At 37.5% G+C, this 18,683-nt stretch overlaps 1 protein-coding gene across 2 annotated transcripts in view; it reads right to left on the minus strand.

Annotated features, from left to right (window-relative positions):
* Positions 1–158: 158 nt before the first annotated feature.
* The window catches only part of INTS8 (integrator complex subunit 8), a 28,475-nt gene continuing 9,950 nt past the window's right edge, over positions 159–18,683 (minus strand). The window contains exons 9-28 of one of the 2 annotated variants that reach the window (XM_014069890.2): positions 18,509–18,658; positions 17,812–17,912; positions 16,310–16,451; positions 15,628–15,698; positions 14,580–14,755; positions 11,766–11,899; positions 11,091–11,201; positions 10,413–10,614; positions 8,869–8,990; positions 7,514–7,698; positions 6,621–6,654; positions 5,587–5,643; positions 5,415–5,476; positions 3,692–3,810; positions 2,594–2,697; positions 1,300–1,347; positions 1,047–1,120; positions 901–965; positions 543–586; positions 159–378 (exon numbers count right to left, since the gene is read on the minus strand). In XM_014069890.2, coding sequence (XP_013925365.2) covers positions 262–378; positions 543–586; positions 901–965; positions 1,047–1,120; positions 1,300–1,347; positions 2,594–2,697; positions 3,692–3,810; positions 5,415–5,476; positions 5,587–5,643; positions 6,621–6,654; positions 7,514–7,698; positions 8,869–8,990; positions 10,413–10,614; positions 11,091–11,201; positions 11,766–11,899; positions 14,580–14,755; positions 15,628–15,698; positions 16,310–16,451; positions 17,812–17,912; positions 18,509–18,658 — 2,118 coding nt within the window. In that variant the 3' untranslated portion in view covers positions 159–261. Of the gene's footprint in view, positions 379–542; positions 587–900; positions 966–1,046; positions 1,121–1,289; positions 1,348–2,593; positions 2,698–3,691; positions 3,811–5,414; positions 5,477–5,586; positions 5,644–6,620; positions 6,655–7,513; positions 7,699–8,868; positions 8,991–10,412; positions 10,615–11,090; positions 11,202–11,765; positions 11,900–14,579; positions 14,756–15,627; positions 15,699–16,309; positions 16,452–17,811; positions 17,913–18,508; positions 18,659–18,683 lie in introns of both variants that reach the window. The other variant, XM_087706847.1, reaches the window with a different exon arrangement.

The raw sequence follows: 18,683 nt of genomic DNA on the forward strand, positions 1-18,683 counted from the left end.
ACAGCTTGGATGCAAAGGAGAGCTACACTCTGAATAGTAGGCCATTTTTCGTTACAACTTACATCTATTTTTTCACATGCAATACACAGCTAATCTAATTCTGTATAGGTGCAAAAATGAGGGATTTTATGTTTTATAAATAGGACAATACCACACAGTATGTTTATAAATATGTATTATAAAAAATTTCATGTTAAATAAAGTGTTGAAATATCTTGCAATGGACACTTTTCTTCTTATATTGCAAAGGAAAATAAGTTTCTAAAAGTAAAGCTTTGCCATTGCTTGAAGAAACTTCTTCTTTCGTCTTTGAGCAGCAAGCTGTAGTACTTCTTCTGGGTTGCTAGAATTCAGTTCCGTCTGCCCAATAGCTTTAATCTATGTATCCAAACATCAACAAAAAACTCAGGTTAGTACCGTAAGTAATTTTGTCAATGGCGGGGTGGGGTGGGGTTATTTTTTAAATGTAATGGTTTCCCACGCAGACCACTGCGATATCTTCTTAGAAATTAGTTTCAATATATGAAACTGCAAGAACTTACTGCTATCTGCTTCTTGTCTGTTTCGCCTCGCTTGTGATGAAGATCTGAAACACCGTTTAGGAAACTCCAGCAAAGAGTCATCTAAATTCTTAACTTTGTATAGCAGTTTAAAATTCTAAACTTCCCCCTCAATTTGTTATTAGAAACAGTTTCCTTGTATTTTCTGTGAGCCTAATTCTTCCTCTGGCTGGCAAAATGAGAGTCAAGGTCCTAATCTTTTAAAATGTAGCTATTTTTAAATAGAGAAAGGATTTCCTTGTTTTGTGCTATCTCCCTGCTACACTTCTCATAAATGCAATTACTAAAGCCATTCTGGTTGCAAATCAATCCCATGTAGCTTTTTAAAATAAAAGGATACATGTCAAGTATTCCAAGATAGTAATATCCCATATATAGTCATAATAAGAATCCATAGCATCATGGCTGAAAAACAGGGTTTCAGTTATTTTTATGCCATTAATGTATATTTAATATAGCAAATGAAACTCTAAAAATCTTGTTTACCTGTTTTGCTCCTGAAGTGCTTTAAAAGCAGTTTTATAATCTACCTCTCGAAGGAACTGGCACAAAATTGCCACCTGGAAAAATAATGATTTGCTAATATATAACTTGTCATGAGGTTATTATGTCATGATTATACAATAAACTTAACACTGCACTCCAGATGAATGCAGTACATGCTTTTTTTTTGGGGGGGGGGGTGTAATATTTCCCTCATCACAATTTTCCCAGTTAAGAGATGGATACATATTCTTACCTGTGTATGGCAATTGAGAGAACAGCATTTTATCATTCGTTTAATCACCTACAGAGAAATATGCAAATGAAATAAAATCTACGATTTATCTATTTACCTGGTATAGCTACCTAAATGGAAAACAATGAATACAAGTCATATCGCTTAACAATTATTTTCTGCTTCACTACTAATAGCGTAAGCAAAAGCAAACTCTTAGAGACCAAATACATCTACCAATGTTCCATTTACTTTGCTTGCTATAACCATTATGATCTTGGTTTCTACTCTGGTTAGAATTAGATAGGCGGCTTTTGGAACTGCCCAAAGTCTTGAAGAATCTTCTGCATCACAGCTGAAATGACAGCTTAATATATTGCTGGGAATAAAAGGCTCAAACTGACAGAAAGATAGAGTGCCAGGTTGCTAAGTATGAAGCCTTCTAGTTAATTTCCAATACTTGCGGAGTTTATTATGGAATATCAGAAATCAAAGCCTGGAATACCTTCAAGTGTGTGTTGAAAGAGAAATGCCTGTCCTGTAGAACATTCCTAGAACACCACCTTCTCTGCAAGTCAATTTAACCCTAGAGGGAAAAGGACCTATCTGCCCCAGCACGAAGTAGCCAATGGATCTTGTTCTCCCATCAATTACCTGATTGTGCTGCCAACAGGCACCAAAGCAGATCAGATCTGATGCATCCTGAACCTGGCCAGTTACTCAAGCAAGGTAAGACTACTATTATAGCACCAATACAACTAAGGTGGTTTAAGGATGTCTTATAGATGGGCTGGAAGTGAAATAAAGATAGGAAAAACTGATGGAAGGAGGGGAATATTTTGGTACTGTACATACGGTATATGGGGAAAGGCCATTCAATGAGCAATTTCAAATAATGCACTTTATTCTAAGTTCATTGCAGGAGATCAGTAGGGGTGTCAATCTCGATTTCATTGAGGGCCGCATCAGAGTTTTGTTTGATCTCGGGAGGGGGGGGGAAACGGCATGGCTAGCTCGACATCACTCATGTCAGGGTGCTCTGCGTGTGAGCTCCATTTTCACTGGCAGAGGCACCGCGGGCTGGTCCTTCACTATTTCCAGGGCAGCCCTGCAGGCCAGCCCACAGGCCTTAAGTTTAACACCTCTCCAACAGATGATAAAAATGTCCGATAAAATGAGTTCAAACTGCCCATGTTTAGAATGCTGAACTTTAATCAATGGGTCCACTTTAATACTAAGCTTGTATTATAGAGCAGCCCGGATCATCAGAGACCTGTGTGTGTATACCATACCACTACATAACCTCATCACTCACCTGATCAGTGTATACATCAGGGGGCACCATCTTAGTGAAGAAATCTGAGCACACTGCTCCTGCCTGAAGATAGTAGTGAAGTGCAGCAGAATATTGATTGGTTGCTACATTGGAGATGGAGAAGGAAACAAAATTAATCAGTTAATCTAGTGGCCATATTCACATGTAACACGAAGTTAAAGACTTTTAACATCGAGATTCGTTAAACAATCCACAACGACCCGATTCATGCATAATGATATGGCTCATCATGCTAACTCCAAGATGCATCACATAACAGCTTAACATTTGTGGTGAATTAGGCTGGTGTTTTTCAAAGTTAGTTCGAATCGTACACAGTCCTCGCTACCAATAATGTTTGAATAGGATGGACAAATTAAGACAAAATATCCTGACAAAAGAGAAAAAGAAATAAAGTTTTCAGTCCTGGCCTCAAAGTGACACCGTCCTTGCACCAAAATATTGTGGCACCTGCCCTTTGGAACATCCTCTCTCCCAGAGATTAGATTGGCCGACGAGCGCAGCTCGTGCGTGGGCAGGCAAAAAAGGGCGCGAAATACCGAGATAGGGGAGCCGAGAGGAAAAAGCAGCTAAAAACCTAATCAAAAATCTGAAAATTCAAAAGAACTAAAAAATAAAATAAAATTCCTGGAGAATCACTGAATAGCTCCTGTGAGGCTGAAGACTGAGGTTAATCTGGGGAGTCACCAGGAGGCACAGAGGGAGTGTCCTCAGATTTATCTCAGTGTCCAGGCAATTGGGCCATAACAATACCCATTCAGTGACTCCTCTCACACCCCACCTCAGAGACTGGGCCAATTCTGACAGCCTTTCAGAAGGGGCTGAAAATGTGGCTGGTTTCCCAGACATGGGAGTTGGGTTGCCAGTTAGAGTCTGTGAAATCCTTGTTTTAACTCCTATCTGATTGTTTTTCTTTTTTACTTTGGCTGCTGATTATATATTTTATTTTGTGGTTGCTTTTGTTTTTAGCTATTGTTAGCCTACCAGAGTCACAACAGTCAGATGGCCAGATGTGTGCGCACACACACACAAACATATGTATGTATAAAATGGACAGAAAGGTTTAACTTTACTTACCAAAATAAATATCTGCCTGAGTGATTAACCAGAAATGATTGTTTGAATTTATAGTGAGTGCATAGTTGACTAGTTCTTTGACGGTGACAGCCACTGCTTCAAAATCTACTGACTGAAGACTGAAATGAAAAGACATTTTTATTATCTGTTGTATTTAAAACTATGATGCAGTTAAAATCTGCTTCAATGAAAGTTTTTAAGTAATTCTATGTACTTCTCCACGCCCTGTTTAGTGACACATAAAGGACAGAGTTCTAGGCAAAAAGTTGTCCCTCCATTACTACATACACAAACTTCCTTTTCTGTTTTCTATTGGTTATAGGAATAACTTTGATTGCAATCTAAATGTATCTCTTTATGACAGCCCCACCAAGACAAAAAAAGTTTCTCCGTTAATCTGAAATGATCTCTTTCATCAAATAAATTGCTTATTCTCCTTATAGAAATCACCAACCAACTCTTTTCTTCTCCCTGTTCAGATTCGGCTGTACACCCATTGCAAACTTTTCATGCTCACTCTCTCATTGGGAGTATACACATCAGCAGAATGCCGTTTTGCTATTAGATGGATTCCAAATTTAAGACAGCTTCTCTATGAAGTCCTTGATTTTCACTTATGTTCCAGTCTTCTGTATCATATGAAGCACCGTGGAAATCAGGAGATTCAAGCAATTCAAATGAGTATAAAGATTGCAAGTTTAAGCTCTCTACAAAAATCTGACCTACTAACAGTCAAGGGAAATGAGTAGGAATAAGAGGGCATTCAAAGTGGGTTGGACTTAGATCTTTTGCTGGAACGCAGGGACTCAAGATTTACGACACATTTGGCCCCTCCCTCGGGCTCAACCTGGTCATCTCCTATACATTATGGTTTAAATCAGTCCAGGAGAAGATATTTGCTATTGTTCATGCTTTTTAATTTCTTTGCCGGTCACTGCTAAGTATTTAATTCCAAACACCCTTAATCTCTAAGATTCAAACTTTGTTTTACTACTTATATGTATCCTATATTCATAAAAATGTAATATAACATAATTTCCCTTTTGATCCTCTGCTAAAGATGAGGACATGTTGTCCCAAAGGCTGTATGTTGAGACAGAAATTGGGCTGAAGTTTTCTTTTCACTTTCTTCCATCCTCTCATACATCTACATGCTGAAGTATACCCCATTATAATCTCACCAGCTCCCAAATTTCATTTTGTGGGAACAATTTATTTATTTATTTATTTATTTATTAGACTTATATACCGCTTCATAGGGCTTTCATTGAAGAGCCTGCAGAGCTCTGGATACTTTCCCTATTCTCAGCTTGAAGTTTACACGTTAAGGCAATCATGTAGTTTATCTTGATCTTAAAACAGTATGCAATATTCCAAATTTTCCAGCCTGTATCAAGTTTTTTCTCAAGAGAGGAACAACCTTGAACTTGCAGGCGAGTTTTGTTCCAAAGTGTAATCGAAAGAGTAGGTTTAGTCTAACTTCAAAACAAAGTTCTTGGAATCCAGGTACTTTGTTTTGAGCTTGGAGCACTCAAAAAAGGCTGTTTTGAACCTGAAATTCTGCTTAATCACATTTTCAGAATCAGACCTAGTACTGGATGGAAGGTGACCAATGGAGCTTTATGTGGAGCTCCGAGCTAAGAAATAACCCGTACAGATCCGAAGAAACAAAAATACATTTCATTGTATTTATAAATCGAGTTGGATAAATAAAATTCCTTACTTAGGAAAAGATGATGGCCAAATGGAAATATATTCTGCTGTGACATTATTTACAATTAATTCCTAAAAAAAGAAAATATATTATATAGACATACATACAGTCAGGATAAAATAAGTAAGAGAATTCAGAAAGCAAAGCGGATGATTTATGGTAAAAGAGAAAGGCTACTTACATGATTGTTATGAAGCTTGACAAATAAGGATAATATTGTTGTCAAAACCAGAGGTTCCTATGAGAACAATGAGAAAACATGAGCTGATATAAAAATCACAGCCTTTTCCCGTGAAATTCAATTTTTCGAGGCAAATTTTTGCCATGCACGTAGTCCTGAACTTTTCAATGACCATTTGAAGTTATGACAGTGCTGAGTAAGACAATTGGTCCCTGTGATTACCATTTGGGACCTTCATTGCCAGCGTCTAACAAAGTCAGTGGGGGAAGCAAATAGGGGGTTGCAAATGGTGATCACGATGTGCCTAACAATAGTGCGAGATGCACTTAATAACAGTAACCCAAACTGCACCGTAAGTCACATGATGTTGCATTTTGGATGTCACTTAGCAACAGAATTGCCAGTCCCAATTACTGTTTTTAAGTGCGGACTACCTATATTTACTTAAGTTTACAATGGTTTTATTAATACTAGACTACCGGTCTAGTATTAAGTACCTTAATTTGCTCCCAAAAGTGATCTTAGATACAATACCATGTACAATTTGGTGGGATCCTTTTTATAGAAACTGTTTTAAATCCATTTTCACATTTCTCAAATCTGCAGACAAGTTACAGTAACTGTATTTTAAAATATTTTGTACTGACTCATTTAACACTGCAAATGATGTCCTTTAGAAGGCTGTATAATGGATGAAATCAGACTTATATCCCAGTCCTGCCACTCAGCAACAGGACAGCTTATTCCTTTTATTAATATGTCAAAAATTGTTCTGACAAGTGTAGTATCAAAATCACTTTCTTAACTAGAATATTTTTTTGTTTAGCGTCCTTATTAGCAATGGGGTGTTAATAGGATGTAACCAGAAAAATACAGATGATGTTATGATGAAGCGCATAGGAAAAAGGCAAAACTTTGCTCATATCAGGGTAGTCGCAAACTAATTTTTCTGACCATACGCAGCAGGCATCGCTGTTCAGCACAAACAGGCTTTTATGCTTTAACACATTCACAATCTTTAACTCCAAACTCACCCGCAACTTTTTGATGAACGATAATAATTCATTCCTAAAGAGAAAATGTTTGTTTAACGTACTGACTTAGTATTATTTAGATTAGTTTTGCAACTTTTTTTTTCTAGAAGAGTGAGGCAATATAAAAGATTTTAATACAGATCTGATCGATATTTGGAACTTCAAAAAGAGCAGCAAAAACAAAGCATTCCCAGATAGTAAGGGGAAATGGCAAGACCAGACAATATGCATAAAACATACCAAAAATATTGAAGTATCTTCTTGGTTTCTAATGAGAATATTAGTTAATGGTAATTCATGTCCCATCCTCAACCTTGATTTCAATTTTGCTCTTCTATTCCAAAAGCAACCACCATTTTGCAGAGTGCTTATTTCACCATGCCTTTATCGTTTTTATGTATGTTTGTACTTCAGAAAAATTATCTAGAGCACGCCTATTTACTACCTCTCTTATCAGCTGCCTTGTTTTGGGTCCGATATTTTTAATGCTCATCGCTTGAGTTTTGTATTTGTGGAAAAATTCCACTTACTGGAATTATTCTGTTTACAATGTACAAACAAGATCATTAAATATTATGTAAATATGGTACAAGCTGTGTATTTATTTTTGTATATTGCATAGAACTTATCCACAACAATTTCTCTACTGCGGAGGCTACTTTTATTTTATTCTAAGGAAGCATAATAAGAAGTGAGATATTCTTAGGAAATTTAATTACAAGCAAGATCGTTCTATGAGGATCCAGACTGTTGTTGGGGGCAATATGCTGACTCTGTAAACCCCTTAGAGGGGGCCGTAAAGTGGTATATAAGTCTAAGTGTTATTGCTATTAGATATAGAATAATATCATGACTATAACATCTAAGGATATAAGAAAATTACAGCAGTTTACCTGTACATAATGCCTAATGTTGATTCTCTCTGCTTTATTAAACTCACTCTGCCATCATTCCCTCGTTTGTGTTGATGGGATACACTGCAGATTTGTACAACAATCTCCCAAAGGTCTGTAGCTGCCCATCTGCCCTCTTTTGGTCCAGGAAGAGCTTGACTTGTGGCAGCCAAAAGCTGGCCTAACTAAACAAAAAAGAAGAAAGTCTTTGAATGCATAAATGTTATCTGTTCCAGCAATCTATCCCTTTTGGAACTTAGTATTATCCAAGTTAATACTAAAACCATTAGCCAGAAATTTACAGGATACTTCAAAAGAATATAGAGGTCCAGATTATTGTCCAGAAACTCCATGCTCATCATAGTACAGCTATTTCTGAAATTCAGAAGTTTAAAAGCAGTTACGAGCCTGAATAGGGAGCTTCTGATATTTAAACAAATAGTCTAATCCGCATCTCAACTATGCAAAATTAATTATAAAATTCTCTGGTCTCGCTAACTTTGGACTACTGTATTATTTTTATAAAACTGAAATAATTCAGAGTTTGGACCATGTAATATGTATATAAAGGTAAAAGTAAAGTTTTCCCCTGTCCAGTTGTGTCTGATGCTAGGGGGCAGTGCTCATTTCCATTTCTTAGTGGAGGGAACCAGGACTGTCCAAGGTTAGTTCCCTGATCATGTGACCAGCATGACTATACAAAGTACATGGAATACTGTTACTTTCTCACCAGTGGTACCTCTTTATCTACTTGCATTTGCATGCTTTTGAACTGGTAGATGGGCAGGAGCTGGGGCAAGTAACAGGAACTCATCCCATCACGCGGCACTCAGGTCTTGAATCCTGGGTGTCAGCTGACAAGCTCAGCAACTTTAACTGCTGAGCCATCTGTCCCCCATATATAAATACCTAATGTTTTATGCTACAAGCTCTCTGGTATTCCTACTACAGAACCAATTGTGAATGGCCACAGAGAAGTGTTATTTGCAAATGCAAATATTTTACCAAACAGAGTAGCAATCAGTACAGCTAGAAAAAGCAAGCACTCTGGGAAAACAAGTTATAGGGATCCATAATATTTGGATCCAAAGTGAACAAGAGTGCTTTTGATCTGGCACAGACTCTTCTCCATCTGTGAGATGACTACTTCCGATCAGCTACTTGTGAATTGACACACAAAAAAGTGCAGCTTCTTTTAAGATACCAGTGACAGTTTAGATCTAAACTACCACTGCTCATTTTGGATCAGACTACTGAATACTGCTACTAAATTACACCTTAACATATACAGCAAGCAAGTTAGAAGACTGTTCAGGATTCCTCAATTTAGTAACCAATAAAAAACTATGCCTTACCTTCACATAAGGATTATTTTGTACCAATGAATGTGGAACTTGCATAGTTAAGTACTCGTTCTCCTGCCAGTTTAACAAAAAGGCAACACATTCCTCTGCTACAACTTGTCGAAGAGGAATATCTACAATGGATTTTGAAACAGAAACTGATCAGATGGTTCCGTACAAAAATTACATGCCAGAAAGTTGAAAGCAGTTAACAAATTTATGAACACTTACTTGCTTTTAAGAGAACTTTTATGGTCTATATGAAATGGGAAATAGAGATGAGGAGGAGGAGGAAAGTGCCAAGGCACAATATATGGATTAGGGAAGTAACACCAATTATCTTTGTAGCTCATGAGCCATAAACAGGGATAGCTAGAATATACAATTCTATGTATGGGAAACCATTAATCAGCATTAATGTAGCATTAAAGACGGCTGACTGCTCTTTGGAAGGCCAGATCCTGAAGAGGAAACTCAAATACTTTGGCCACCTAATGAGAACGAAGGACTCACTGGAGAAAAGACTAATGCTGGGAAAGATTAAGGGCAAAAGAAGAATGGGAGGATAGAGAATGAGGTGGCTGGATGGAGTCACCAAAGCAGTCAGAATGGTAGAGGACAGGAAGGCCTGGAGGAGCGTTGTCCATGGGTCAGACACGACTTCGCAACTGACAACAACGTAGCATTATAACTTGCCAGCAGACAAAAAATCTCTGCAAGTCAATTTAACCCTAGAGAAAAAGGACCTATCTGCCCCAGCATGAAGTAGCCAATGGATCTTGTTCTCCCATCAATTACCTGATTGTGCTGCCAACAGGCACCAAAGCAGATCAGATCTGATGCATCCTGAACCTGGCCAGTTACTCAAGCAAAGTGAGACTACTATTATAGCACCAATACAACTAAGGTGGTTTAAGGATGTCTTATAGATGGGCTGGAAGTGAAATAAAGTTAGGAAAAACTCTGATGGAGGGAGGGGAAGTGTTCATACTACAATTTTGGTACTGTGCATACGGTATATGGGGAAAGAGAACGAAGGACTCACTGGAGAAAAGACTAATGCTGGGAACGATTAAGGGCAAAAGAAGAATGGGACGACAGAGAATGAGGTGGCTGGATGGAGTCACCAAAGCAGTCAGAATGGTAGAGGACAGGAAGGCCTGGAGGAGCGTTGTCCATGGGTCAGACACGACTTCGCAACTAACAACAACGTAGCATTATAACTTGCCAGCAGACAAAAAATGCAATTGTAAGAAGAACTATAACTACTACTGAATACAACTACCATACTTAAATACTAATAACTCTTAATAGAGCCAGTTTGGTCTAATGGTTAAGAGTGAGTTCTAATCCCGTCTTAGGCATGACAGCCAGCTGGCCCAGTCACTCATTCTCAGCCCAACCCATTTCACAGGATTGTTGATGGGAGGAATAGAAGTTGTGTGTTTGCTGCTTTGAGTTATTTATAAAAAAACAACTATAAAGGTGGGATATAAAGAAATAAAATCTTGCCAAAGATAGAAATCTTGCCATGTACTTAACCTGAAGGTTCTTACCATGCACCCTCATTTCTAAGTATCCTCGAACTCTGCTGATCAAGTCAGAGGGAGGCCGTTCTCCAGAAAGTCCTGCTCCTGCTTCATGGGTATAGATGTCCAGAAGTAGCATTTCATTCAGCATAACTTGGCGCAGCTTTGGAGAAAACTCAGTCACAAGTTCAAGGCAAGCAGTAAAAAGTTGCTTGACATGGACAAAATCCTGCAACAAAAAGCAATAGGTTTTGTTGTTGTCGTCATATTTACAAACATGATTAGCAATGCTGAGATATTATAGCAGAAGACAGGTGCTTGTGGCATTTTACATCTTAAACTTTCTACAATACAACTACTTATTACAGTTCACACAAATTTAGTTCTAAATTTCTCTTGCATTCAGGAGACATCTGACAAATCCTATGTCTTTCTTAGCATGTGCTGATGTATTTTAAAAATGCAAGCCAACAACTACAGAACTAAGAAATGAGAAAAATAAGAGAAATAAACAAGTAATCTTTAAAATATATTTAATCTTTCACACTATAGAGACCCATAGTCTGCATATTCATGTAATAAGATTATCTTTTTTGCACAAGCCATCTTTTTTTAATCAAAATTCAAAATACTATTATGGCATTTTATTTACAAGACATTTTTTCTTTGTGTCCTTTCAGAATACCAACAAGCAATCTTTCTCACCTTAATTGTACTGCAATGTAGTCCTTTTGCCATCAAGATGTAGACCAAATCTCTAGTCAAATTATCTTTAATTCCTAGGATAACATTGCCATAAACATTTGGAACTTCCCACTAGAAAAAAAACATTTATTATATTTTTACATAATTTTAACCACATATCATTACCGTATTTTTTGGAGTATGAGACGCACCAAGGTTTTGAAGAGGCAAATAAAAGTTTTTTCACTCTGCAAACCTCCCAAAAATGGCCCGGTTTTTTTGCAAAAACGGCCCTGATTTCCCCCCAAAAAATGCAAGAATAGCCTTTAGGGGGCTTGCATAGTGCTCCGGGGGGGGGGGGGGCAAAAACGAGGAAAAAATGGCCCATTTTTTTGTGAAAACGGGCCCGTTTTTCGTTAAAAAAAATGGGCATGGATAGTCTTTAGAAAGCTTATAGAGTGCTCCTGGGGGCTGGGAGGTTTAAAATTGAGCAAAAATCGGGCCATTTTCTCTAAAAGCTTCCTACAAGCTATGCACAGCCATTTTGGTGAAGGGGCGGGGTTTTGGGAGGCCAAAAATGCTGTATTCAGTGCATAAGACGCACCCAGATTTTCAGCCTCTTTTTTGAGGGAAAAAGGCTCGTCTTATACTCTGAAAACTGCGGTATATTCTTCATCTTTAACGAAAAGAAAGTACCTTATTAGAAACTGTCCAGAAATGGCGTTCAGATGTCATACCATGTAATTCAATTAAAATCTGGCGGATTCTCCAAGGATCCAGTGATAAAATAAGTTGATGCTCCAACTGACCAATATTCACACTTGCCGAAGCTGGAAAAAAAAATTATTGCTGAGAAATTTATAAGTGACCATTAAGTGTAAGAATGGACAAGATCCATTCAAAAGTTAAGAAATGAGATACCTTAACCTTTGCATTATATCCGGCTGAAATTAATGTGATGACACAATTAGCGTATTTTTCGGAGTATAAGATGCTCTGAAGTATAAGACGCACCTAAATTTTGGGGAAGAAAACAAGGGGAAAATATCTGCCTCTGCCTCTCAGCAATTTGCCTCCTTGCAACAAATAGTACAGACAATACACACTGTTTGTAGTGTTATATTTCAGACTATACTTGTACAGATGCTCTTAACATTGATGTGCTTTCTGGAAGTATAGTTATTCTCTGCTATTTAAAAGAATAACACTTTTTAAAACAATAGCATCGGGCCTCTTCAGATCAAGCATTTATTTTAAAAAGCTTCTTCATTTTGTTAAGTTGTCTAGAATAATAATACTTTGCAACTTTGCTACTTCATTTGTATGCCGCCCACTCCCTAGGGACTCTAAAGGAGTCTTTAAAAATAAGTCTAATAATTTGAACATTCCATAGGCATTTATAGTTGTTAGCTTACCTCCTTGCAGCAAACAGCCTGATTAGCACGAGAAAAAAAAATCTGCCTCCCAGCAATTTGCCACTTCGCTTTCAATTTCTCCCTATCATCAGCTGTTACAGGCTGCAGGGATTGCTATAGCTTATTGAAGCCCGTTTGCTGCAAAGGGACAAACTGCTGGAAGGCAGAGGCCAAATGGTTGGGGTCGGTGGGTGGGGTTACATTCAATGTATAAAACCCAAATTTTCACCCTCTTTGGGGGGGGGAGGTGCGTCTTATACTCCGGAAAATATAGTAAATAAAACATTATATTTTCTGTCTGAAGGCAGGAGGCAGGTAGATAATACACTTTGTATGTACATGTTCTAAAGACATACTGCTTTTGAATAACTAAATTAAATTAAATTGATAATGGACTTTTCAGAGTATATACATAATTGTATGTAAGGGTATCAGAATGCTTATTGTACTGTTGTTTCATGAACCTCAAAACAGAATAATGGTTTGTTCATGGTCTTAGAGAAATTTGTCAGAACACAGAGCCACTTTGTACTCTTTCTTATCTTAGAGTAGTGGTGTCAAACTCAATGCCCCCGGGCCAAATCTGGTCCGTGGGATGCTTAGCTCTGGCCTGGGAGCCACTCTGGAAACAGTGAAGGACCAGCCCACTGTGCCTCTGCTAGCAAAAACAGATCTCTGTTTTCGCTGGCGGAGGGCTGTTGCAAGAGGCATCATGGCCAAAAATGGAGCCTCGACAAGTGACATCAAGTTGGCCATGCCCACCCTGGACGGACGGACACAAGCAATCCCCCAAGGTCAAACACAGCCCTCAATGAAATTGAGTTTGACAACCCTGTCTTAGAGAATCCCAGTCTCTCCCTATGCCTTTTCCATTTGACCAACTAGATACATTATCCAATTATAATGATGAAAAATAAGCAAAAGAACAAGTTTGTCAGAGCTTCCATCTTTGCTACTCTGTTAAGCATCCAGCCATAAGTGGAGGGAGGGAGTTCAAAGCAGTAAAGGGAGGGTGTAGGTGCCCTCAATGTCAGTCAAACTAGTAAGAAGGTTCCAATCAAAGAGTCGCTGAGGGTATTTTGCATAAAACCTTCTAACTAATTTGTCTGCACTGTAATTGTGGGAACCTACCCACTTTGCATCAGCTGAGGGATACCTTTTACACTGCACTAAACATTGTAATTTCCCCTTAAAACATCTTGAGTCCAGTACCCTCTTTATCTCATTGTGTTCCCCTCCCCCATCAGATGGGGGCTTCTCCTCGACTGGACTTAGGTTGGAGCCTTGGAAGATCTTCAATAAGTGGGGAGGGGGGGAGATGTGCAGCAGGTCAAAACAACAGTAGATCCATGTATGGGGGGAGGGAGTAGCTGTGACAGGAACTAAACATGTTAAACTGGATTGATCCAGCCGCTTTGAGGACACCTGGCATGGGGAAAAATGCAAAACCATTGCAGGATGCGTTCATCAGAGCGGTTCCCAAAACAATGCACCAGCATGCTGTTGGACAATGACGATTTGGTCAAGGGGAAAGCCACAAAGGGGAAAACTTTGTAGTCTTTGTGCAGGAGACCTCAGTTCTAGTCTTGCTTTGTTTGCAACCACTAATCCTAGTAAAAGAACCTATCCCTTCAATCAAATGAAGTTGAGGGTCATTCTTTCCAAGGGTTCTAGGTGAGGCAAGCCTGAAAAAGTTACATGACCACCATTTCAAGTCTAAAAGATTGCACTGATTTATATACTGATCCTCCTAATAATAGCAGGGAAAACAAGCAGAAAAGCATTTCATTGCAATAGCTATAAATTTAGAGGTGTTCCTGTCAGGTGTTTGCTTACAAGGAAAACTAATCAGTAAAAGAAGTTAAATAACCCGTAGGCTTGATATCCAATACTAAGCTATAAATACTCCTTTTTTTGAAGTATAGAAAGATTAACCATGGTCAATAAAAATATGTATAATCATGTAACTGTTAAAAAAACACCATGTCAATGCAACAAGCTGCATTAGCTGAAAACAGTAAAAATATTTTTACTGTAATTTTATATTCCACCACTAAAAAAAATGTGAATAATTGAACGGAGTGGGAGAAACTACCTGGAATATCATAAAATGAAGTTATCAGCTTAGTGCCTAAATTGACTCGAAGTGACCTTTTCCTCATCTGATCAATGAGCAGTTTTCGTTCATCATCTTTCAATAAAGCTATGAAGAGCTCATGGGAGGAAATCATGAAGACAAACTGGAGATCTTCCAAACCCAGACACAGATTCCTGCACAGAATTAAAGGCAAATGTTTGTGGAAAAAGAAATGACAACTTCTTTCTTCAGTTTGTTGGGTTAATAAGACTTAAGAAATTCATCTATCAATGAATTCTTAACATAGATATCTTACAATGAATCACACTTCCAATTCAATCACATCACTTCCTCAGATTACCGTATTTTTCAGTCTATAAGACACACTATTTTCACCTCCAAAAGTGGGTGGAAATGTGTGTCTTAAACAGCAAATGCTGCCCACCCGCCGACCCCCACCTCTGCCTGCCAGCAATTTGCCTCCGTGGGCCCATTTTTGGCCCATTCCAGGCGGCAGGAATTGCCACTGCTGCCTATTCCTGCCGCCTGCAACAGGCTGAAAATAGGGTGCGTGGTGGCACAGACACCAAAAATGAGGTGCTCAGAGGTGGCAATGGCGATGGGCAGTGATCCCCGTAGCTGGAACAGCTGATAGGTGGTATTCCAGGAGGCAGATACAACTGCCAATCAGCTGTTTGTGCTAAATCAGGCTGTGCTGAAGCTGTTTGCTGCAAGGAGGCAAATTGCTGGCAGGTAGAGCCAGGGGAAGATTTTTTTTTCTTGATTTCCTCCCCAAAAGCTAGGTGCATCTTAAAGTCCAAAGCATGTTATAGTTCAAAAACTACAGTATATTAATGAAAGCTGCATGATTGTAGGAAAAGTAGCTGTTTTAATAAGCTACTAATAAGATGCATGTGAGTATATTTTTCCCCTTCAAAAACAAAATATCCTCTCTAATTTTCTCTTATATGGTTCTCTCTTCAGAAGCCATCAGAATTGTTTTGCTATCCTGTACCAACAAAATTACTGTCTAATTTTTAACACAGTATAAATTCTTATCACTTACTTTAGAAAATAAGCCATTTTTCTTTTTGAAGATTCTGATGCATTTTCTACACGTATTGATTTTGAACAGACCTAAGAAGTTTAAATATTGAATAATTAAATCGCAAGAAAAATCCAGCAAACTCTTTAGAAAAACAAAGTATACATTTTTTGGAATGGTGTATATTCTTTTGAACGTTGTTGATATCATTATGTAGCTATCTTTTGAATGAACAAAGCATTTTCTCTATATAGTTTTTGTTACAACTTAGAAAAGCCACACTTATAAGCCCTAGAATAGCAAAGGGTTAAAAAATGCTTATTGTATATGGAGGAGGAAGGAGAAAAGTCTCATTTCACATAATGCAGCCGTATGTTTCTTTCAACTGATGGATTTTTATTTGTCTACTAGTATAACTTGAGACATCCGAATCTGTTATGTTGATAATCCCCACCAATAATTAACCAAAATAAGAAATATAGAAAAAGCCCCTTGATAAAATCTTAAAATGAGTTAGAAGCTTATAAAAAGGCAACATGCCAAGTTAGAGATATTAAAAAATCTGCCTTAAAAGATGCCTTTAAAAGAAATAGCAGGCTTGTCTTCAGATTTTTAAAGGAACATTAAACATGAATAATGAAATACAGGTACATGTATGTGCATATGTGTATATAGTTAAATCTAAAATTGGGAATATTTTTACCTCCAGGAGAAAGTCTATTTTTTCTTTGGTAGGTCTAATAAGCATCTGGGTAAACTGGACGCCAACTGGCCGACCCTGCATCACATCACAAATACTGTTGCATGCACAAACCTTGAAATATACTTCATCAAGAACTTCATCTCTGTGTAAAATAAAAAATAAACCAAGGCAAATTGGCACACAAAAAACTTACAAGACCAAGTCAGGATACTGTTTTTATATCCTAGTATAACAACCAACTGTACATATGCAATATGTATATGCAATATATATTATACCACAGGATAAGTAACATTAAACAAAGCACAGAAACAGGTAAGAAAAGCATGCCAAAGAAATTAAGATAAGAAAAAACATAAAAAGGAAAGAAAAGAGAATTTTTAAAAATTCTACACCATCCAGTGTACTTCTCCCTAACTTTCTATCCTTGTAAATTATTATTTTTTCTCTGGGTTTGAACACCACCTTCTCTTCTTGAAACTTTCCACCTATCTCCTTTTGACTGCATCTGGTGACAATTTTCTTCAATCTTTTTCTAGATCTTGATCTATCACTCTTTCTTTGTATATCTCCACTACATTTTAATATTCATTCATTCTCTTTATCTTTATGTATATAAAGATAAACATTTTGCGTGTCTGTGTGTGAATACATACATGTGTGTGTGTATACAGTGGTCATTTACTTTGGTATTTTACATTCATTCAAATCTCCTTCATTCTCGATTTTATCTCTTCCTCTTTTACCACAGCACATTCTTTAAATTACCTATTCATATTGCATCCAGATATACCCAATTTTCATTTCCATATAGTGGTGGAATGCAGGACACTCTTATCCTCTGCCACTTTTCTCTCTTTTCTCTCAAACATTGATTTCTTGCAACAGCCTACTATTATTGTCTTTTTACTAACTTCTTAAAATTTCTCCACTTTCCCACCTTATTTACTAAAGGTATACAAATTTATATACTTGTTCTAATATTTGCCATTTATGAACAACATGAAGCCATTCACTCCATTTTCTTTGGGAGATAACAATAGGATTATCAGAAACTGTATTTAGCAAAAGTTCTTGACAATGATATCTAAATATCACTTTCTTGATTGAGAGCACAAGTTTACTAAAATGGTATTATGCACCACCCAGTATACAATTCAGTATAGATACCGATATTTTTTCAGCACTTTTCATCATAACAAAGTTGTTTCACAGCTATATTCTGGTTTCGTAATTACTGTTTGTATACTTTCAAGACATGTATTAAAGTCACAAAATATTTTTTTTAAACTTAAGCAGTCTTGGTGGTCAGGCCTTTGTGATATACCATTCCATGTAACAAGCAGAATTCAGACAAAATTATCCAGTGTCAAGTTTATTACTAAGACTGAAGCAATCAACTCAAAGGCAGAGGTTGCTCAGAACTCTATCTACTCTGCTAGCTTGACAACTAATTAATAGATGGGGGTCAAAGCAGTTATCTCTTTCAATTTATGCCTCACCCTTGTTGAGCCTTCTGGGAGAGCTGCCTTAACACCGACTGTCTGAACTGAATTGGTAAAGTGGGCATTTGGTTGTCTTCAAGGAAAATCTTCACCAGTTCCTAGAACACAAACATAGGCACTGCTTACATGTTTTAAATCAAAATGCATGTCCTTCAACTTCAGACCTGCAAAGCAGCGAAAAGAGAGTTCATATGGAAACAAAAGCTTTACACCATCAATTCACTGTTGAGCTGTCAATTTGGTTTTGCCTAATACACATCACAGATTTGTTGTGAAGATGTCCTAAGTTCCTTGGAAGAAAGATGGTCCAGAAACAGAATCAATAACAAGGACACCCCCCCTAATGTTAACCAATCAACAGAAGCTATGCTCAACCCTTCAATAATTATTTGGAATGACTTTGAGAAATGAATATTATATTGCTGCCTTGAGTCGCCAAGGGCAAATAGGAGGCAATATAAATTTGTATATAAAAATGATAAATAAATAATAATAATATTAATCTGCCTTCTTTGAATAACACAAGCAAATGGCTAAAGATCTTACAATAAAAGATGCAGTATCTACTTCAAGGATCAAGATATATAAATGCTTTTAACAGCCCTGAGTTTATGAAGACTTGACTTGACAGTGGTGATATAATGATATCTTAATGACAGCTACAAGAGCATTGCCTGCTGTGCAGGCAGTTTACCTGGTAATTGCCAGATCTTAGGCAGCTATGAATTTGACTGTAGGGAGTTGATGGTTGTGAACTACTGTCAGAAGGGGCAAGAACTCCACAAGCTTGGCAGTAACCAGCTAGCCTCTTTTCATCTATCATGCAATGAAGTGATGAGTCAATCTAGAAAATACAATGTTATCAAAGT

This window comes from Thamnophis sirtalis, unplaced genomic scaffold, assembly GCF_051295495.1.
Source record: "Thamnophis sirtalis isolate CommonGarterSnake01/CBP01778 unplaced genomic scaffold, rThaSir2_p1.2 scaffold_2, whole genome shotgun sequence".
Classification (NCBI taxonomy): domain Eukaryota; kingdom Metazoa; phylum Chordata; class Lepidosauria; order Squamata; family Natricidae; genus Thamnophis; species Thamnophis sirtalis.